General features: G+C 39.3%; 1 protein-coding gene across 4 annotated transcripts in view; it reads left to right on the forward strand.

Moving 5' to 3' along the window:
• The window catches only part of aff4 (AF4/FMR2 family, member 4), a 100,112-nt gene extending 76,733 nt beyond the window's left edge, over nucleotides 1-23,379 (forward strand). For all 4 annotated transcript variants that reach the window (XM_048543178.2, XM_048543180.2, XM_048543179.2 and 1 more), the window contains 8 exons: nucleotides 1,817-1,920; nucleotides 10,113-10,176; nucleotides 14,624-14,760; nucleotides 14,879-14,950; nucleotides 16,124-16,217; nucleotides 16,323-16,366; nucleotides 17,776-17,999; nucleotides 19,208-23,379. In XM_048543178.2, coding sequence (XP_048399135.1) covers nucleotides 1,817-1,920; nucleotides 10,113-10,176; nucleotides 14,624-14,760; nucleotides 14,879-14,950; nucleotides 16,124-16,217; nucleotides 16,323-16,366; nucleotides 17,776-17,999; nucleotides 19,208-19,335 — 867 coding nt within the window. In that variant the 3' untranslated portion in view covers nucleotides 19,336-23,379. The remainder of the gene's footprint in view (nucleotides 1-1,816; nucleotides 1,921-10,112; nucleotides 10,177-14,623; nucleotides 14,761-14,878; nucleotides 14,951-16,123; nucleotides 16,218-16,322; nucleotides 16,367-17,775; nucleotides 18,000-19,207) is intronic.
• The last annotated feature ends 171 nt before the right edge of the window (nucleotides 23,380-23,550 follow it).

The following is a 23,550-nucleotide window of genomic DNA, read 5'->3' on the forward strand; positions in this document are numbered from 1 at the left end:
ACGCCCAGAGGGCCACAAAAGACCATAGATGAAACACTCCAGCCTGGGCGACATCCCAGTGAATCTCCTCGGCACCCTTTCTAGTGAAAGCACATCTTTCCTCCAGTGCGGCAACCAGACTGCACATGCTACTGCAACTGTGACCTAATTCTTACACAGCTCCATCGTGGCCTCCCTGTTCCCATATTCAGTGTCTTGACTAATAAAAATAAGCAGCTATTTGCCACCTTAACCAGCCTATGCACCTGTCCTGTGTTTTCAAGGATCAATGAATATGCACACCAAGATCTCTCCAATCCTCCGTATGGTCTTACCATTCGTCATGTACTTCTCTTATCTTGTTAATTGTTGTGCTGTGCATTACCTCCCTCTTTTCTGAAAGTAAAACCAAAATCGTCATTCGTTTCTGAAATTTTTTTTCAAAAAGACACTTCTTGTCTTTCACTCTCTGCTATATGAAAGCACCGTCAGATTTTGGAAATATGTAAGCTGGGATTCTAGACAGTAAATTGATCTACGCTGTATATTATCATATCTAATATCTTGTGGCATTACTTTTTGCTTGCAGTTTGAGTTCGGGCTCAGACAATAGGGTTGACAAGGTTTGGGATGTCCTCACTGGACAGAAAAATATTACACTGCAGAATATTGTGGAAAATTGTTACTGGTTTTAGCCTCCTGCTGATTCCGCCTTCTGTACGTATAGAAATTACTGCATTGAGAATACGTGCCCAGCTGTGAAAGTATTATATTTGTTTAACTTATTTTGCTCCCTGGTTCAAAGGCTCATTTACTGAAGAATGCCCAAAAACATCAATTCTTAATCATACCCATGTCTGTTGCTGACAAACAGTGCATTAAAAACATCCCAGAGTTTTAGTGTAAATATGATGCAGAGTATCAATGTGCTGACTAACTAATAGGCAAATATAAATCCCGTACATTGCAGAATTTGAGTGAGACACGTTTCAGTTGAAGTGAGTGACACACTCCAGATATCAGTAGGGACATAAACTGGAAGAAAAACAAAGTTGCTGAAAAAGCTCAGCAGGTCTGGCAGAATCAGTGGAGGAGAAAAAAAGGAGTTAATGTTTCAGGTCCGGTGACCCTTCCTCATAAACTGAGGCGGGAGTTGTCCCTTCAGTCTCTCAAACCCACTTCACCATTCAGTGAAATCACAGCTTTTCTTTAGCGGTATTTAAAGTACTGATTCTAAACCCACAACCATTTCTGTATCTGTCCTGTTGCTCTCTTAAAATTTTGTACACTTGAATCAAATTTTCTTCTGAATTCCTGATGCAACTGCTGTGTTCTGCATTCCTTAAGCCCAAAATCGGAAGGTGAAAAGTGTGAAAGACCCTAATGCTGGGGTTGCTCAGGGTCATACGATTTTCCCAAGGGTTCGGCCTTAAAGTGGGCATTTCAGTTTTGCTGCAGAGCATTAGTGCAGTAGAGACTGCCATGCCAGAGTGGAGTTTCTTAGTGCATCTGTTGATGCTTAAAATGAAGTTGACTGCCAAGGTACAAAGCCATCATCTCGCGAAACTGTAGGCTTCAAGAGAAAATTAGTCATAGTTAAGTGACTTCATATAAAAGGACAATAGGTGTATGAATGAGTTCAAAACTGTGATTTAGTGCCTATGTCGATCCTGCTATAAGAAAATCATTTGTGCTGAAATTTTGTATGCCCAGCTAGTTGACAGAATTACTGTTAGATGTGGTTTAAGGTGTGCACATGCTGTCGGTCAGAGTGCCTGACTCTTGATAAGATGTTCAGTGAAGTTCCTACAGTTCGTTTGTTTTTGTTTCTTTATAGATACAAGAGAAAACCCCAGTTAGCTCCTTGAACCCATTACAGTCATCAACACCATCAGGAGATGGATTAAAGTTAAGAAGGCCCAAACTCAGCTTTGATGATCGGTAAGTTTAATATATTCTCCCTGATAATCTTATGACCTGTTATTGCTTAAATAAAAATACAACGCAGTAGGGAAATGATGTCATATAAATACAGAATTTTAATTCGAATTGAAGGTAATTTAGTCAGTAAGAATTTAGCTTTGGATGTGCAATTAAGTTACAAATTATGCATGAAGTTGTTTATATTTCGATTTAACTAGAGCTAAACATCTACATGTCAGAGATAATGGGAACTGCAGATGCTGGAGATTCCAAGATAATAAAATGTGAGGCTGGATGAACACAGCAGGCCAAGCAGCATCTCAGGAGCACAAAAGCTGACGTTTCGGGCCTAGACCCTTCATCAGAGAGGGGGATGGGGGGAGGGAACTGGAATAAATAGGGAGAGAGGGGGAGGCGGACCGAAGATGGAGAGTAAAGAAGATAGGTGGAGAGGGTGTAGGTGGGGAGGTAGGGAGGGGATAGGTCAGTCCAGGGAAGACGGACAGGTCAAGGAGGTGGGATGAGGTTAGTAGGTAGCTGGGGGTGCGGCTTGGGGTGGGAGGAAGGGATGGGTGAGAGGAAGAACCGGTTAGGGAGGCAGAGACAGGTTGGACTGGTTTTGGGATGCAGTGGGTGGGGGGGAACTTCCCCCCCACGGTGATTGAGAACGCCCTTGACCGCGTCTCCCGCATTTCCCGCGACACATCCCTCACACCCCGCCCCCGCCACAACCGCCCCAAGAGGATCCCCCTCGTTCTCACACACCACCCTACCAACCTCCGGATACAACGCATTATCCTCCGACACTTCCGCCATTTACAATCCGACCCCACCACCCAAGACATTTTTCCATCCCCACCCCTGTCTGCTTTCCGGAGAGACCACTCTCTCCGTGACTCCCTTGTTCGCTCCACACTGCCCTCCAACCCCACCACACCCGGCACCTTCCCCTGCAACCGCAGGAAATGCTACACTTGTCCCCACACCTCCTCCCTCACCCCCATCCCAGGCCCCAAGATGACATTCCACATTAAGCAGAGGTTCACCTGCACATCTGCCAATGTGGTATACTGCATCCACTGTACCCGGTGCGGCTTTCTCTACATTGGGGAAACCAAGCGGAGGCTTGGGGACCGCTTTGCAGAACACCTCCGCTCAGTTCGCAACAAACAACTGCACCTCCCAGTCGCAAACCATTTCCACTCCCCCTCCCATTCTCTTGATGACATGTCCATCATGGGCCTCCTGCACTGCCACAATGATGCCACCCGAAGGTTGCAGGAACAGCAACTCATATTCCGCCTGGGAACCCTGCAGCCATATGGTATCAATGTGGACTTCACCAGTTTCAAAATCTCCCCTTCCCCCACTGCATCCCTAAACCAGCCCAGTTCATCCCCTCCCCCCACTGCACCACACAACCAGCCCAGCTCTTCCCCCCCACCCACTGCATCCCAAAACCAGTCCAACCTGTCTCTGCCTCCCTAACCGGTTCTTCCTCTCACCCATCCCTTCCTCCCACCCCAAGCCGCACCCCCAGCTACCTACTAACCTCATCCCACCTCCTTGACCTGTCCGTCTTCCCTGGACTGACCTATCCCCTCCCTACCTCCCCACCTACACCCTCTCCACCTATCTTCTTTACTCTCCATCTACATGTCAACCCATTTAAATTCTTCACACAATCTCATTCTTTCCCAGGGTCCTAATCTATGGAAGATACTATCATCTTCAACAGTTTTAACCTCACTCTATAGTCTTTCAACATTTAATATCCAAAATTAGGCATCACTTTATTATTTCCTGATTTCTGCTTCACCTCCCAATGCTTGTTCCTTTGGCATTGCTCTGTCATATGGGCTTTTCGTGTTGGCTTCCTAGTTCAAACTAATTCAAACTGATGAAGGCAAGAGGAAGCTGACAGATCACGTCTCTAAATAAAACAGCTAGGTTTTATTGAGTCTTTATTCTGCTTTCCATAATTGACAGCATTTGTGCTCAATGCATTTAATTAAAGGGTGGCTGTTCAGTTATGCATTGACGGATCATTCAACCAATTTTTGCTTATTTTTGACTTGCAGCAGTGAGCGTAGTAATTACCATGACACTTACAATTTTCATAACTTTGTGAAATCTAATTTTAAATGATCAGACTGCTACAATCTTTTGTTCTTGTTGACATGAAACCCATCGCCACCACATCTTCAAGTCCCTTGAACCTGCTGTGTCATTCAGTATGATCATGGCTGGTCTCGGGCTTCATTTCTACTTTTCTGCCACTTACTGTAATGTTGATCTGTCCATCTCAACTTGAAATATATTCAATAGTGGTGCATCTGTAACCCCATAAGTCTAGAGAATTCTGGAGATTTAATCTGAATCTGTGCCTGAGGTTGTTGACTTGCTGGCCAAGTGGCTTGTTTTTGTTCAGACGTTTTGTAACCATGCTGGGTGACTTCATCTGTGGATCCTCTGATGAAGCTATGTTATTCTACTCCACTTTGAATTTATATTGTCTGGTCCATTATGGTGAGTACCGTCATTCCCGGTTTTGATTTGTTAGGGTTTGTACATGGGGTCCAATTCGATATTTGTTGACTGTCATATGGGTGGAGAACCATGCCTCGAGGAATTTCCCGTACATGTCTGTGTTTGCCTTGGACTACCATGGTTACTTGTTCCAGTTAAACTGATGGCCTTCATTGTCTGAATTTTCTAAGACCACTAGGAATCATGGTGGCCCACAAGATCACAGCCACTCTATGACAAACACTTTAAAGGATTAAAAGACCCCCATTCCCACAGCATAGAGAACCAACATGGTTTACAAGCTACAGATCTTTGCTAAAACCTGAAACTTGTCTGTTTTCCCAGTCAGGAAAAATAGCATCTTCTGTATCCCCTCAAATTCCTTAAACTTGAATGTTTAAAAAAGACCACTTCTTATTCATCTTATCTCCAGAAAAAACAGTCAGTTTACTTAAATTCTTATCATTGGAAGATCCGGGAACCAACTTTATGAACCTTTTTCTGTACAGCCTCTAGTGCAAATTGTTCCTTTAATCTACAGACTAAAATTGGACAGTGTTCCATGTGTGGCCTTACTAAAGCTCTGTATGGTTGTAACAAGACCTCTTTATTCTTGCACTCCAGTGTGCTTGCAATAAAGTCCAACATGCCATTTTCTTTTCCAATTGTGGGCTGTACTGGAATATTAACTTCGTGTTCTTTGTACAAGGTCTGTCTCTGTAAACATTTAGAACTCTAGTGTTAATTTTTTTAAAAAACAGTAGTTGCTCTTCTGTTCTTATAGAATTGTTAATTAAATCACATCCCACTTTGCAAAATTGTACTGCATCTACTTCGTATTTGCCCACTTATTAAACCTTTGCAGCCCTCTTCGTGCCCCTTGCCCCCCCTACACACAGCTTGCATTCCCACCTATTATCAACAACAATAGATATATTACTCATTTTATCTAAACAATGAATATGGATTAAGTAGCTGATGCTCCAGCAGTAACCATTGTGGCACACTACGAGTCATAGGCTTATATCTTAAAAATCCCCCATTTTATCCCTGTTCTCTTTTCAGTTTGTTAAACCAATCTTCTTTTCATGGTAATATAATCCTCCCAACTCAGTGAACCAATTTGTTAGTCATAGAGTCATTAGTCATCAGGAAAGGAAATAGACACTTCATTCCAACTCGTCCATGCCAATCAAGTTTCTAAAACTAAGCTAGTCCCATTTGCGTGCATTCAGCCCATATCCCTCAAAACCTTCCCTACTTCATTGGTCAGAGCATCAAGTATAGGAGTTGGAACATCATGTAGCGACAGGACGTTGAGGTTGGTTGGCTGACTGAGCTGGTTTGTTGTTCCACAGATGTTTTGTTACTGTGCTTGTAAACATCCTCAGTGCAGCCTCTGATGAAGCGTCAGTGTGTCTTCCTGCCTGGTTTTTAAACTCTGGGGCCTGTTGCAATGGATTGCCTCACTTCTGGGTTTCCTCCATAGTGGAATGTATATGGGGTCGAGCTCAATGTGTTATTAATAGCATGCTTCGTGAAGTGCCATGCTTCCAGGAATTCTCGTGCTTGTCTCTGCCTAGCCTATTCCAGTCGAAGTCGTAGTTCTCCTTGTCCATGTGGATTGAGATGAGTCACTATTGGTCGTGTCTTTTTGTAGCAAGTTGGTGTTCATGTACTCTTGTTAGTTTCCTGACTGTTTGTCCGAAGTAGTGTTTCTCACAGCTTCTGCGGGGGATCTTTGTAGATGACGTTGGTCCTGTTCATGGCGGGGAGTGGGTTTTTAGTTCGGGTGAGTACTTGTCATGGTGTAGATATGGTCTTGTGTGCCATTCTGATGCCCAGTGGTCGTAGGAGTCTTGTGAGTTCTGACCTGTTCCTGATGTAGAGTAGTGTGATGAGTGTGTCAGGGCATGTAGGATCATTCTGATGCTGTCCCTGTAGGCATCTGCTGACCCAGTTCTTTGGATATCCATTATCCTTGAACGCTTGGAAGAGGTCATGGACAGGACCAATGTCATCCACAAAATCCCCTGCAGAGATAGCAAGAAACACTACATCAGACAAACAGGAAGAAAACTAACAACAAAAGTACATGAATGCCAATTGACTACAAAAAGACATGACCAATTCTCACTCACCTCAATCCCCATTGGCAAGGAGAATCACGACTTCAACTGGGATGACACCAAGATCCTGGAACAGGCTAGGCAGAGAAAGCACAAGAATTCCTGGAAGCATGGCACTTCACGAAGCATGCTATTAATAAACGCATTGGACTCGACCCCATATACATTCCACAATGAAGGAAACCCGGAAGTGAGGCAATCCATCGCTCTGCACCCCAGAGTTAAAAAGTCAGGCAGGAAAACACACCAACGCTTCATCAGAGGCTGCACTGAGGATGTTACCAAGCACGGTAATGAAATGTCTGCGGAGCAACAAACCAGCTCGGCAAGCCAACCACCCACAACCCAAGCTACAGATCTACTCCAAAACCTTAGAAACTGTACATGACATTTGAGGCCACTTTTAGAATAGTGCATACAATTCTGGTCATCCTTCGATAGGAAAGATGTTGCTAAACTTGAGAGGGTGCAGAAAAGATTTACACGGATGTTGCTAGGACTGGACGGTTTGAGTTATGGGGAGAGGCTGTACAGTCTGGGGCTTATCTCTCTGGAGCATGGTGGCTCAGTGGTTAGCACTGCAGCCTCACAGCGCTAGGGACCCGGGTTCAATTCCAGCCTCGGGCGATTGTCTGTCTGTGTGGAGTTTGCACGTTCTCCCCAGGCGCTCTGGTTTCCTCCGACAGTCCAAAGATGTGCAGGGTAGGTGGATCGGCCATGCTATAAATTGCCCATAGTGTTCCGGGGGGAATGGGTCTGGGTGGGATTCTTCCAGGGGCGGTGTGGACTTGTTGGGCCGAAGGGCCTGTTTCCACGCTGTAGGGAATCTAATCTAATCATCCAAGGCTGAGGGGTGACCTTCTAGAGGTTTATAAAATCATGAGAATGAATAGCCATGATCTTTTTTGTAGGGTGGGATAGATCAAAACTAAAAGGCGTAGCTTTAAGGCAAGTAAAGAAAGATTTAGAAAAGACCTGAGAGTTAATTTTTTTTTCATGCAGAGGATGATGTGTATGTGGAACAAACTACCAGAGGGAACTGGTATGTGGACGTGGCTATAATTGAAAGAATTTCAGGGATTTACATATCAATCAGTTAAAGCCGTCTAACTAATTAAAGACTTAGCAGTATTTTAGGTTTGTTTAGTATATCCTCATTAGTGGTGTGATCTTTTGCTTATAAATTCTGTGTCTGATATTCCCTCTTTCAGTAACACCTGAAGGAGGAGTACGGCTCAGAAAACTTGTTTTCAAATAAATCTGTTGGACTACAACCTGATTTCATGTGATTTCTGACCTCAAGCATTTAAAAGGCATCTGGATGGGTATATGAATAAGAACGTTCGAGGGATTTGGAACAAATGCTGGCAAATGGAACTAAGTCAAATTGGCATGTCTGGTTGGCGTGGACAAGTTGGTCCAAGTTCCTTGCTGTATGACTATAACACTGTATTCTCGTATCTGTCCAAATGCCTTTCAAAATGTTGTAGCAGTTGTTGGGTCTTTGTTCCTAATCTTCATACATGAATCTTTCTCTCTCTGTAACTGTACTTGAAAACCTCTTTGATTCTTGAATTTCTGTTCTCGATCTGACCTAGTCATTAATCATGCTAGTTGCTTTCTCAAAAAACTCTTTAAATTTGTCCAGTGCAGTTGACTTTTTGTAACAACATATTGATCTGCCCTACTCCTATTATGCATGTCTGACTGTATTGCAGAGATTTCCCTCAAAAAGGTCTAGCACTTTCCCACTGACTGACAAGCTAGCTGTCCTGTATTTCACCACCTTTCTTGAATGAAGGTGTTATATCTGCTAACTTCTAATTGGCTGGGCTAGTCCAAAATCTACGAAATTTTGGCCAATCATAGCCAGAGAATGTGATACTTTGGAAATTACCTCTTTTAGAACTCTGATTATTTACAGCTCTATAAAAATAAAATGTCAATGTAAATACTGCATCCACTGTACCCGGTGCGGCTTCCTCTACATTGGGGAAACCAAGCGGAGGCTTGGGGACTGCTTTGCAGAACACCTCTGCTCAGTTCGCAACAAACAACTGCACCTCCCAGTCGCAAACCATTTCCACTCCCCCTCCCATTCTCTTGATGACATGTCCATCATGGGCCTCCTGCACTGCCACAATGATGCCACCCGAAGGTTGCAGGAACAGCAACTCATATTCCGCCTGGGAACCCTGCAGCCATATGGTATCAATGTGGACTTCACCAGTTTCAAAATCTCCCCTTCCCCTACTGCATCCCTCAACCAGCCCAGTTCGTCCCCTCCCCCCACTGCACCACACAACCAGCCCAGCTCTTCTCCCCCCCCCACCCACTGCATCCCAAAACCAGTCCAACTTGTCTCTGCCTCCCTAACCTGTTCTTCCTCTCACCCATCCCTTCCTCCCACCCCAAGCCGCACCCCCAGCTACCTACTAACCTCATCCCACCTCCTTGACCTGTCCGTCTTCCCTGGACTGACCTATCCCCTCCCTACCTCCCCATCTACACTCTCTCCACCTATATTCTTTACTCTCCATCTTCGGTCCGCCTCCCCCTCTCTCCCTATTTATTCCAGTTCCCTCCCCCCATCCCCCTCTCTGATGAAGGGTCTAGGCCCGAAACGTCAGCTTTTGTGCTCCTGAGATGCTGCTTGGCCTGCTGTGTTCATCCAGCCTCACATTTTATTATCTTGGAATCTCCAGCATCTGCAGTTCCCATTATCTCTGTCAATGTAAATGTTTATTTTTCACTCTTTTTAATCCACCTTTCATAGACCTTTTTGCTGGTTTCTGAAGTATGCCTAATCCTGCTATTCTTTCAACATTTATTAGCATATTTTAATCCAATACTATCCTTAACCACCATAGTAAGCTAGAGATGGGTCTTTTTCACTCAAACTTATATTTTTTGGATATTTTGAATTGCTTCTTTAAATAATTTGCACTGTTTATTTGCTGCTTTTTTTGTCTATTTACTGGGATTTTAAACAGAATCTGAACAGTATAATCACTGCAAAACAGCTCATTGGACCTGAAAAGTTGCATTTTAAAGAATAGCAGGTCATAAAAAAACTTTTCAATTTTTGCAAAACTTTTTGTCATTTTCCACCTTAATCTCCAGTGCAATTATTTTTTTGCTGTCTAAAGTTTTAAGCAAGTGGAAGATTCAGCACATTCAGTTCAGTCGGTTGTTTACCCTGCTTGGTAGTATCCCTATTACTGGACACCCGGAAATCTCCTTCACTCTGACCTCAGGGCGTGGGCGGTCCATGCCACAGAGATGACTAAATCATTATAGACGTCAGTCTTTGAAGTTGGGGTTGCATGCTGTCACTTCACAGTCGATCACAAAATCGAGGTCAATCATAATTCAAAATTTAAAGTTTAAATGAAGTTTATCAATGCTCAGCAGCAGCAGTAAAAAAGAACTTGCAAGGTTTGATCCAGGATGGCTGTGAAGTGTGGTTACTGAAGTAAAGTTGCTGTTGTAATGTTGAACTGTAGACAACACTGAATATCAAAAGTTTGTTTTACATTCTTTCAATCTTAGGTTGCATTCAGCAGATCATTACCTACAGGAAGCAAAAAAGCTTAAGCATAACGCAGATGCTCTGGTAAGTACTTAGCAATGACATTTGCCCCCTTCACTTTGGTAGCAAGAAAATATGAGTAAGTTTTTTGTGTCCTTAATCTAAAGATGGATCAACTATTATGTTACTTGTTACAAATGCAGCATTTATGTGAGTGATTACATTACTAGACTTCTAAACGGTGTAACTTTAACGGTCCAAAGATGAGCCACTGGGGTGTTTAAATTCTGTTAAATAAGTTACTTGGAATGAAGAGCTAATATCAGTAAGATGTAGGGAAGTGAAATTACAAGACAGTTAGAACAGAAAATCGACTTGTGATAATGTAGAACTTGATAGTATATAAGTTAGTTTTTGTTTATTCATTCATGGAATGAAGGCACCGCTGGCCAAGTAGTATTTATTGCCTGTCCCTGATTGCCCAGAGGGCAATTAAGAGCCAACCACATTGCTGTGGATCTGGAGTCGCATGTAAGCCAGATGGGTAAGGATGGTAGGACATTAGTGAACTCGATAGGTTTTTTTTTCAAAAGTCAGCAATGGATTCATGGTCATCATTAGACCCTTATTTCCAGATATTTATTAAATTCAAATTCCATCATCTGCCATGGCGGGATTCGAACCTGGGTCCCCAGAAACCTATCTGGGTCTCTGGATTAAAAGTTCAGCAATAATACCCCTAGGCCATCGCCTCCCCATTATTTTAGTTTAAACTAATATAGACTAATGCAATTTGAGGATAAAGAAGTGAGAGAAAAGTTTCAAGTATGTTAAGGAGAATTTTCTTCACATTCTACCCAGTGAAGAAGATATAGCTAGATTTGGTTCTAGGGAATGAAGTGGTCAAGTCGATCCTGTGTTAGTCTGGGGAGCAATGAGTATATTGTTTAGATTAGTATGGAAAAGAAACTTGGAGGAAGGCCAGTTTCAGTGGGTCCATAACAGATCTCTTCCATAAATTGGAAGCACAGGTTATCAGACAAACCTGTAAATGAATAATAGGCTTTCTCTGAAGAGAAAGTTCAGTTCTGTATCCATGAGGGGATATCTAGGATAATTAAAACCAGCGCTCACTGGATGCCAAATGAGAAATGTAAAAGAGAAAGAATTGAACAAAAATACAACTTGGTTCTGAATTGGGTGCAAAGATACACTAAGCAGTAACAGTTGGTTTAACCTTTGGGGTTGGGAAAGCTATTAGAAATGACGGGTAATTGCAGTTATATTGATTAGTGTGGATCAATCATCAGGGTGGAAAATGCAGTATGGTGTTCCATAGATAAGGACTTGACTTGAAGACCTGTTTGTGTTTTTTTTAATCTATGTTAATGACTTAACTAAATGAACAAGATAATTTCAAAATTTTCTGATGATAATTTAGAAGTATGAAAAGGGAAATTAATATTTTTTAGATGTTAAGCATGTTGAGGAATGTGGGAATAGTGTAGGGAAAGAAGCATTAAGGTAGGAAAAACGTCCATATTCTAATTGGATGGCAGAATAAGCTTGATTTGAATTGCCTACTCTTCCTCTTGTGTTTCTGTGATAAAGATACAGTGATGGACTTCAAGAAAACTCAGATTGGTGGGATTGTTGAAAATTGTAAATAAAATTTTTTGCACGAACGTGGGTTTATAGTTTTAGACGAAAGAGCAGAGAAAGACAGTATAAAGTTAATCTCCCAAGTTTATGACCTAGTGGTATTATCACTGGACTGTTAATCCAGAGACCCAGATAATGTTCTTGTGACACAGGTTCGAATCCTGCCACGGCAGATGGTGGAATTTGAATTCGATTCTAAAAATTCTGGAATTAAGAATTTAATGATGACCATGTATCCATTGCCAATTATCACGAAAAACGCATCTAGTTCACTAATGTCCTTTAGGGAAGGAAACTGCAATCCTGACCTGGTCTGGCCTACACATGACTCTAGATCCACAGCAATGTGGCCCTCTGGGAAATTAGGATGGGCAATAAATGCTGCCTAGCCATTTGCACCCTTGTCCCCTGAATGAATAAAGGAAAAGCATGCAGGAGCAAACAGCTGGAGCTATTTTGTACACCGTGTTGGAGGTGACAGGTCAGGTTTTAAAAAGTGGCTCAAAATGCAAAAAAGTCTCTTGGACTTTAAAATGAGACCCATAGAACTCAAACTGAGAAAGTTGTGTTGAACCTTCATAAAACACTGATTCGGCCATGCCTGGAATATTGTGTTCAATCCTGGGCACTATGCGTTTAGAGGGCTTTGAGGTGATGCAGAAATGATTTACAAAATTGTTTGCTAGGATGAGGGGTTTCATTTGGGTGGGTAGATTGTAAAAGCTGGAATTGGTTTCCTTGGTGAAGAGAAATTGAGGGGAGATTTGATAGAACGATTCCAAATTGTGAAAGGCCTTTACAGAGGATAAAGGGGAACTGTGTTTCATTGGTTGAATACCAGTGGTAGTCGATTTAAATCAATTGGCAAAAGAAATAAAGGTGACATGAGGTACTTTTTGTGCTCCTGAAATGCTGCTTGGCCTGCTGTGTTCATCCAGCTTCACACTTTGTTATCTTGGATTCTCCAGCATCTGCAGTTCCCATTATCACTGACTTGAGGTAGAACGTGCTTATGCAAGGAAATGTTACCACTTCAGTTGTAGTTTTCAAAAGAGAGTGAAAGAGAAAAGAAAAATGCAGGACTGCACAAAAGGTTAGATGGGCTAAATTGCTCTTGCAGGCAACTAATTTAAGCTCCATGAGCTTGACAGCCTCCTTTTATGCTGCAACCATTCTAATGTTCATTCTGCTTGAGCGGTCAGTTTGCTGACCTTATCAATTCACCTCATCCAAGTGACTGACTCGTTTAGTGTACCCTAACAGATGTAAAAACAATTTCAGATGTAATTGATAGACTTGTTCTTCCATTTTCAGCATTTTTCTTCACTAATCAGAAGCATCTCTTGGTCAGTATTTGATTGTAAAGTTGAGATTCTGATAACAGGTTTAGTGAAGCAGTTACTATTGAATGGTGGCTAGCAACTTGCTTGTCTGGAATATTGAGTTTGAAATTAAATCTATAATGTCATGATCAGTAAATGTGGCTATTTAGCCACAAGGTCCTTGAATTGTGTAAAATCTGTTGTAAAGAAACATTTTATACAAGGTAGCATTTTATGAAATATTGTGGTAGATGTTTTCAATCAACCTTTTCAGACATGTTATGACACCTCCTGGGACAGATAGGGCTTGAATCCTGGCCTTCTGACACAGGTAGGATCACTACCACTGTGTCAGAAGAGTATTCTTGTGTATGGTGGAGAAGAGCTCAATTATTTATTGTGGAGCCTGTTTAAAAACAAGTTATTTGAGAATACCTTGTCCAGCCTCCAGTGCTAAAATGACCACATTTAATATGAACAATCACTTTTATATTAGCCAAAAACAAATAAACATTACCCAATTGATTTACCATCACAAAGTTGCCAGTTACAACACCTCGAGAGCTTTACCTATTTGAGGCAGAAGTCTGTGTTTTACTTTTCCTTTCCCTTCTTAAGTACTAGTTAGAAATGTCTAACTTGTTTCCTTTTAAATGTGTATTAATTTCTGTAGGTCTTACAAAATTGTAGAAACTAGCATGATAGAAGAAGACTTCTGAGCTATCCATACAATCCCATTCCTCTGGCGCTTCTTCCCTGTACTTTTTAAAATTTTTCACTGACCTTTTTAAACCTGTTATAGATTTGGTTCCATTGCTATTTCTAATAGGACTTTCCCTTGAGTCATGTGTGTGAAATTTATGCTCTTTATTTACTCTTCCGGATGTGAGTTTGCTCGCTGAGCTGGAAGGTTAGTTTTCAGACGTTTCGTCACCATACTAGGTAACATCATCAGTGAGCCTCCGACGAAGCGCTGGCGTTATGTCCCGCTTTCTATTTATCTGATAAATAGAAAGCGGGACCTAACACCAGCGCTTCGTCGGAGGCTCACTAATGATGTTACCTAGTATGGTGACGAAACGTCTGAAAACGAACCTTCCAGCTCAGCGAGCAAAGTCACATCCAGAACCTCAACCTGAGCTACAAATCTTCTCAAAACTCGCTATTTACTCTGCCTTTGGAGAGTAGATCTGGTCTTTCAACTTATAGAAATCCTTCATAATTTGGAATATTTATTTTAAAATTGCATATGACCTCTAAGGCTCTAATGGAAAGAATCTAGGTTTTCCTAGTTTTTCATAACTAAAGCTGCTCATCCTTGATGTGTCTTGGTGAAACTTCTCTCCAACACCTATATGGTTTTACCTTCCTTCCAAAAGTTGAACTTTGAAATTAGGTGAATTTTGCTGATCTAACCAATGTTTTAAATAGGTTTAGCATTAACTGTTTGCTTTGTGTTCTATGCTATGACTTATGAAATCTTGATTTTTTTTAAAATTATGGTTATTTTTGCTTAATGGACCCCTTTCTGTTTTGTCACAATGTAGTCAGATAGGTTTGAAAAGGCAGTATATTACCTTGATGCAGTTGTGTCCTTCATCGAGTGTGGTAATGCATTGGAACGAAGTTCTCAAGAAGCTAAATCGCCTTTCCCCATGTATGCCGAGACTGTAGAACTGATCAAGTACGTACAACCACTGGGTGTCGGAATGCCATTTTGTTTTACTTCATAATTGTATATGATTGGTTGTTCTATAATAAAAGTTTGCTTCTTGTTTCAAGATTTGTCTTTTTCTTTCTAGATACACTATGAAGTTAAAGAATCATATGGCACCTGATGCTACTGCAGCTGATAAAAAGCTAGCTGTCTTGTGGTATGTTTAGCCTTGTATAATCTCAGTCTTATCACAAACTTTTTTGTCAGTGTTGTAATCTTAGTGAATCTCTCAAACATTTAATTAACATGATGCTGAAATCAGTGATACCTTTTTTCAAATGTAGGTGGTTAGTATTAACTAAACTTATTTTAAAAATAATGCAAAACATGCTGGAAAAACACAGCCGCTCCGGAGACATCTATGGAGAGAGAAGCAGGGTTTTCGTTTCAAATCCGATATGACTCCTCTTCAAAGTTCTGAAGAGTTCTTTATTCTTTCTCTCTCCACAGATGCTGCCAGACCTGCTGAATTACTCCAGAGTTTTTGGTTTTCATTTCATATTTCTACCATTGTTGGAATTTTGCTTTTATTCTTTTAAAAAATATCTGTCTAACCATTTTGGTTTTATAATTATTTTCAATCATGTGAAGTTAATTTTTGTTTGGTTTTATACCTTGAAATATAACCTCTGGTTTTCACTGAAGATGAACAACATCAAAATATTATCGATAACAAGGTTTGTGAGATCATATTGTACTTCCATCCCCATGCACAGCTGCAGGGTGCAGGTGATGCCTGCAATTTCTTAGAGTTGTAACTGGTAAAAGAAGCAATCAGTTCTGGTCAGAACTGAGAGCATTCATTTATTGAAGTTAGCTTTATAGTCACACATACTCGATGAGTACAGTGAAAAGTTTATACATTGCCACTTACAGCGCCATCACTGGTTGGATGACATTAGGCTGTGTCTTTTAGAAGAAAAACGACTTGAGGAGCCTTGATAAAGGACGTTCTGTTGTGAGATAGTTCAATAGGGTAGACATAGAGATGGCGTTTTTGGTGTGGACAAATCCAAAGGGAGAGGCTGAAACATAGGATTGTCAGCATTAAGGTTAGAAAATTGAAGTGAAACTTCCTTGCTCAAGAGGCAGTGCCACAGGAAGAATTGAGGCAAAATAGCTTGTGTAAATAAGAATAGATGAGTGTGTGAGTACTTAACTGTAAGGTATGAATTGATATCTCAGAATATTTTTTTAAAAATATTTCAAATTGGTTGAGTCAATACTTATATATTCAGTTTTCACCCTTTACTGAACAGAATAGAGGAAGCATGTGCAATAGTAATTTTCTGAGGTTGGTAAATTAGAATTAATGTCTTTTTTTTTACAGCCTTCGATGTCAGTCACTTTTGTATATGAGATTATTTAAACTGAAGAAAGACAGTGCACTAAAATACTCCAAAACATTGACTGAACATCTCAAGGTAAATTATTATTATTAAACTTTTAAAACAAGTTTAATCTACTTGGCTGTTAAACACTAGACACTTCGTTGCTCTGTACTGATGTTAAACAATTTTATTTTGTAGAATTCATACAGCAGTGCTCAAGCTCAATCACCTGGCGTAGGAAGGTAATTTTTTCTGTATGTAAAACATGAAAAAAAAGGATTGATTTGGAAGAGCCAGCAAGGATTTAGGGGAGAATTGTGTCTATCTAACTTGATAGAGTTTTTTTAAGTGACAGAGGAGCTGGTTGAGAGGCAAAGCCCTTGATGTGCGTGCTTCAGCTTCCAAAAGGTGTTTGATACAGCACATAGTGTCTTGCATAAAGTTATAATATGGAATAAATGTGTGGAGGATTGTACAGAACTTGAAAAGTATTTAACACAGTGGAGAGGGCAGATATCTGACAAAGTTCAATTTGGAAAAATGTGAAGTGACACACTTTGATGCTAAAGGGTACTAAAAGGTGTGCAGGAGCACAGAGACCTGCATTAGTCATTAAAGGTGGCAGAGGAGGTAATGAGAACTAGTAATAGAGCACAGAGTACCCTGTGGTTTATAAATAGGGGCATAAAGTACAAGAGCAGGAGGTTTTGCCGAATTTTTGAAGGGCATTGGTTAGACCTCAGCTGACTGTTTAGTGCGGGTCTGGCTACCAGAATGTGGGAAAGAAGGGAATATGGTAGAGAGAGTGTAGAAGAGATTTTATCTAGGGATACGCACTTCAATTGTGAAGATGAATTGGAGAATTTGAGATAGGTTTCCTAGGAGAAGAGGGAGCTAAGAGGAGATTTGATTAAAGTTTTCAAATTCATGAGTGGTCTGGACTGAGTGGATAGGGAAAAACTCTTTCTGCAAGTGGGCCAAATGAGGGGGCACAGTTTTGAAGTGTTTTGCCAAAGAAACAAATATGTGGTGAGAAAAGCTTATTTGCACAGTGAGGAGTTACTGCTGTAAGTATGGTTGGGGGCAGGTTCAGTTGTGATGATCACTTAAGCAAACTATTTTTTTTAAAGTTGTTCAAACAAAATTTCTAAAGGCTGTGTGCAGAGGTGAATTGGCTTTGTGGTTCCAAATCCATACGATGTGATGCAGTCTCCCTGGCAAGTGATTCTCCCAGCAGACTCTGGGAATAGGCCAGAATCTGGCTGTTGAAAAGTGCTGCCACATTTTCATTTTTGAATAACAAAAAACTGCTGAATCATAAAACAATTGGATGTATGGATCTTTAAAAGACTTGTGTAATCATCCTACGCATCAATGTCTTCTGTGTGCATCTACTGAAGTTATTTTTATATTTGTCAAATGCATTGCTTGCACTTAATTTCTGAATACCTCATGTCACTTGAATGAGGAGTCAGAGCTGTTGATATCAGTAGAGCCATTCCTCAAAATAAACTTCCATGCTCAAGAATCAGAAATTAAACCTGTGTATGCAAAATGCCTTAAGGCAGATGAATCTGAAAGTGTGTTGTTGTATTTTGCCATTTTGGAAACACCTGAAGTTTTTTAAAGTCCTTTTTCTCTCTTCACTTAGCAAAGCTGCTGGTACGCCATCACCAGTTTCTCCTAAGCTCTCCCCAGGTAATACTGGAAGCTATTCCTCTGCAAGTAGTACATCCTCCAGTAGTTCCTCAGCCTCAGTCACAATTCCACAGAGAATCCACCAGATGGCAGCTAGTTATGTTCAAGTCACATCCAATTTCCTGTATGCCACTGAAGTGTGGGATCAAGCTGACCAGCTGGGTAAAGAAAACAAAGGTAGGTTATAAAATGGATCTTTATTTTAATGACATACCCAGTATGCTAATATTGTTTGATCCTCAGAATTTCCTAGGTTCTAGAATTGTTTCCTGTGTATTAGCAGGTAAGAGCTTTAACCCCACTATTCAAGGAAGGATTAGGAGAGAAGCTGGGGAAATATAAGCCAGTTTATCTGAGAAATATTGGGACGCATTATTAAAGCAATTAGGAATTTGAGATGTTTAGGCAGAGTCCCTAAGGATTTGAGAAAATGGCAGTTGTAATGTGTTGAATTTTCAAAAGACATTTTATTCCAAGTTCTTGCCTATTCAATAACAGCCCTTTCGAATTTACTTTGGCCTTCACTAAAGTGCTCTACAAGATGTTTTGCACAAAATGATGGTTTATTTGATCGGGTAATATATCAGCAAGGTTGAAGATTGGTCAGTCAACAAAACTGCAGGGATGAATAAATTGTTCAGCTTTAGATTGGCAGACGGTAACTAATTGGGTACCACAAGAATCTTTGCTTTAGCCTCCAGTATTTACATATGATGTTGATGAGTTAGTGAGGGAACCAAGTTATACATTCAAGTCTGTTGCTGTTGCAAACTTTTATTGGAGAATCCAAACCAACTTCAAAAGGATTTAGATTGTTATCGAATGGGCAAGAGCATGGGAGTATAATGTGAAGAAATACAAGTTCATTCACTTTCCTAACAACAAGGATTGGAAAAGCAGAATTTATTTAAATAGTGAAAGCCTGAGAAATTTTGGTATTCAGAGACATCTGGATGACTGTGAATCATAGCAATATGAAATTCCAGAGAGCTGTCATTGAGTATATTCAAGTCAGAGGGTGATCAATTTTTGCACACTTAAGTGATAAGGAGATGGTGTGGGAAGGTATAACTGAGGTGGGAGAATCAACCATAATATTATTGAATGGCAGGGTATGCTCAAAGGTCTGAATGACTTCCTTCTCTGCTTATTTATTTATTTTGTTTGGTTACCTTGTGATCATTAATACAACATGGATAAATTGGAAAGCAAGTTAGAATGATGCATTTGAATAGATGAACTGATAAATATACTTCGATTTGTTTTATAAATTGCCTTTTTTATTTATAACATATATACATCTGTACTGATCTATGTTCTATCTCAATAATTGCTGGTAAAATAATATTAATGAGGTCCCTGAAAAATTGTTTTCTTGCTTATAGATTTTTTTGTGGAGTTGGATAAAGTGATGCATCCTTTGGTGTTCAGCAGCAGCAGTATGACTGATCTTGTACGCTACACTCGTCAGGGTTTACATTGGCTCCGACTGGATGCTAACCTGTTACCATGAGCTTGGAAAAGTTGGACAGAAGACCTGAAAATCGTTTACTTACTTTCTCAACTCTTTCACGTCACTGTTTTGACTTTTCTAATTGTAAATAGGCTCCTGACCTTTTACAGAACAAAAATTATGACGAGTTACATGCTGATTAAACTATTTTTAAACCCAATACACACAACTATTTTTAACTCAAATGTTACATTTTTTCACAGACCTTTTAGAAAGAGCTTTAGAAGCTTTTTCCCAACTACAAAGGATCGTTTTGCTTTGTTGCATCAGTCTCCTAATCATGTAAACACTGTGACTAGCATTTTTTACATTACACTAATCAAGCAATCTGAGCTAAAATATGAAAACAAGTCGCCTTGCATGAATTTCTGTGCATTTTTGTTTTATTTTATGTTCTATTTAATAGTTCTATAGAAGTTCGTAAATATTCTAAGAATAACTAAATTTTTGTCTACCTTTTCAATACTGTTCAGTTTCTGGACTGAATCAGAAATTATCACAGGGTATAATTTAAAAGTCCTACTAATTGTGAGAGGCAGTAGCATGTTCAGGCCAGGTTTTGTTTCCAAGTTGAATGCTGTGACCTACTTGACACCTAAATTTACCTAAACTTTGAAAGTAGAAAATTGTGCTATAACTGTGGTATGCAGTTCTTTGTGAACAGCATTGACTTTCTAGCCCAACTGATTTAATTGTGAACATTTATTATCAGTTAACCATTTTAAGATATTGTTTATGTGGTACTTTACATCCATTTTTGAATGTTGTGTACTAAGGAGCTGAATTATCTGAAATGGTTTAGTGTAACATTTGTACAGAATGCATGTACCCTTGCACAGGAGATATACAACATTCATATGGTTATAGAAATCTATCAACCCTGCTGGAAAATGAATATCAGCCCTTGCATCCTTACACACCTTGATGTGCTTCCACCAATCTGGTCTGCTTCACTGGGTAAGCATCATGTACAACCTACAGTGTACATTGACTGGAGTTAGCATTGAGAGATGCACAGCTAGACACATGAACTGACATCTTTTACAGTAAAGGCTGTATTCGTCTGAAATGTTTTAAATTAAACTTTTAAGTGAGAGTGGGACGTGCCACAGCTTAGAAAGTTCATTAAAATAAATAATTGAGTTTCTACATAGTCTGTCTCAGATCTAGAAACTCAGCTTACCAATGCAATGATAATGATTCATCACAGTTACACTGCTGCTTGAAATGTCATTGATTAACATAAATGCATTCCTTTAAAACAGGCAGTATGACAAAGTTATTGGTTTTCATTTCCGTTTGTTTTTGTTCCATACTCTGAGAGTTTGAATCTGCCACGTCAAACATACTTGGATGTGCCTTATGCATCTGTTGTATTTCTCTCCTGGTTTGTTTTGTATTTACAGTAGTTTACAAGGTGCTAGATAAAACAGGCTGTACAATGATGTAATTTTGCAGAAAGCTAATTTGAGTTGTCTTCTCCATCTTGAGTTATGTCATTTTGAATGTTGGTCTGGTTTATGACTACATCTGTCAGATATTTATGCCAATCTGACATTTTGTAAATGATTACACTACTGTTGGAAATGGAGTTTGGGCAAATAAATTTTGGGGTAGGGGAAATATGGGTGTAAATTTTTTTGAAATTGCAGCCAGATAGACTGAAGAACTATGGTACCTTAAAGTAGTGCCTATTTTACTTGTAACTTTGTTTTAAAATCTAACTAACCTCAGTCTAGAAATATTTACCATGTTGAAAGTTGTTACTTTAAAACAACTCTTTCCTGCCAACTAAAAAGGAAATTGTATACTTGACGTATTTTAGATGATTAGACTGCAGTCAGCAAATATATAAGTAGTTTAAAAGAAAAATGCAATTTATTTGGAGGGGGTTATCTAAATCAGGCCAATTTATTTATGTATTTATTTTTTTATTTTTGGGGCATATTCTAAAGATGTTTTCTTTTTGCTGCTGTAAAATATTGTGAAATGGATTTTCAGCAGGAAATCCACCAATGTGCTTTGAAGTGAGAAGTGGCATCAGTATTGATAGTAAGCACATGCATGTGATAGAATGTGAATGAATCGCATACATAGGGGAGTTCAACTTTTTCAGAGATTTTAAATTATTGAACATTTCCAATATGCATGATGTGGAAAGACCAGCCTGAGAGTTAAGAACAGGGATTTTTGTAACCCAGGGAGTAGACAGAAATATATATTTAAAAAGGAATTAAATGGCAACAGTTCATACTCTAAGAGTTCCATAATAGAGCTGCATGGGACAGCTCAACAACTGTGCTTTTCCTTGCATCTGTTACTGCCGAAACGCCTTTGTGTTGGTGGCAAACTTTTGAAGAAGTCAAGCAAATAATCTTAATCAAAAAATGAGAGTGCCACTTGTTATAGCCTAACACTTACAAATTAATCTGTAATGTATTATCCAGTATCTATTCTGTAGAAACTGCTAATGTTTTGAAACACAAGGAATGCCCATTGAACCACTAGCTAGCAATCTTCCTGTACAGTGGTATCTGGAAAAATCCTCAAATATTGTCAGTCAGCTGAATTCCAAAATGGTTTCGATCTTTACTGTTGTTGTCTTGCGCTATGTGTATGTGGTGTTAATACTGAAGGTGTGTAATAGGTTTGTGTTTGATACAATGTCTGCCCATAAAGTATCAAAAGTTTTTAAATGTAATGTGCATTTCTAATTATAAATGTTTATTTGATAGAAATAACTGACCTTATAATATTTTATAGTATTTATTGCTGTAGGTTCCTAGGTCATCTAGACCTTTTAACATGCTGTTTGCATTTAATGCCTCCCTTTGATTTATACTTTCATTTTAAGAATCCAAAGATGAACAAAATTTACTGGAAACTATCTCATTTAGTTCCTACAGAGTATTTTTGTTTAATTCCAGTCTAGCACTGCAGATGAACTTGTAAAAACAAAACGCATTGAGCATTCAGGTGTAATAAAATATGACAGACCATTTACAATAAATGGAAAGGGAAGTGATAACTACGAACATTTGAGTATATAGATGACTTTTGTATGTTCCTGTAATAATGTTATTAAAGCATGTTGTAATCAGTGTTTATACCTCACCAAATCATTGTTCTCAATTTGCCTGTGGCTTTTAGTTGTTAATTTGGGGGGATTTCCTGAAAACAAATGTTTTGGTTATTTACACTTGTGCAAAGTTCAGTTGATTGCTAGATTGGTTTTTAATGTTGCTTCTCTTCCCCAGCCCCAGCCTAACAATAAACAGATTCTTTGTACCAGTAATGGAAGAGAAATAAAGTAACTTAAATACAAGTATTTTACATGGTTTTGGAGGTCTTCAAAATAACTGCCTGTATTTTATTTCTGCTATGAGTTTATGAAGTGTTATCCCCATCAAATAAATGTGTTGCTAATTGCAATTAATTAATATAATTTAGTATATGTAACTTGCAAAATGTAACTTTTTAGAACGAACGGGAAATTGACTACTCTTAATTCTAATTTTCTTTTAAGTATGTTTCAAATAGCTCTGCTTATGATTTATAACACTTAATTACATTGACTTATAAAAATGGAGGTGAATAGTGAACTCAGTGAGCAAAAGCTTTATGGCTATGGGTGAGGTTTCTCTAACATAGTGCCATCTCTTGCAGTATATACAGTACTTTGGCTGTACAAAGTGTACTGCAGAGTCAAGATTGTCTCAGATATAATACATTTGCATTGGGAAGTGTTTGTAAAATAATTTGTTTATGGCAAGTAATGCATTGTATAACCTAAACTTTTGGCTTCTGTAAAGAATATTATATATTTCCATCATAATGGAAAAGGATTTTTAGCAAATCTAGATTGTTGCTGCCCCGCTCCTGTATTTTTCAATTTCAGCCACAAGTTGCATATTTTTAACAAAAATGAGATTCACATATTTACTGTGTATAAAATAAAAAATCTTTGGACTGTTGTTAATTATTCTGTCAAAAAAGTAGGTCTGCTTTGTATAATGCAAAATTGTTAAATTTAGTGAACTTCAAGTGAGCTTTTTCTTTAATAAACTTTTAAAATGCAGACTAGTCTTACCTTTTATTGCATTAGACCATGAATGTGAATATCAAGTTTATTTCTATCAAATCAAACATCTTAATTTTTTTCTTCTACAGCCCACACGTGGAATTGATTGTAAACATTGTCTTCACCATTCTGTT

The sequence above is a fragment of the Stegostoma tigrinum genome, chromosome 13 (assembly GCF_030684315.1).
Source record: "Stegostoma tigrinum isolate sSteTig4 chromosome 13, sSteTig4.hap1, whole genome shotgun sequence".
In the NCBI taxonomy this organism is placed as follows: Eukaryota; Metazoa; Chordata; class Chondrichthyes; order Orectolobiformes; family Stegostomatidae; genus Stegostoma; species Stegostoma tigrinum.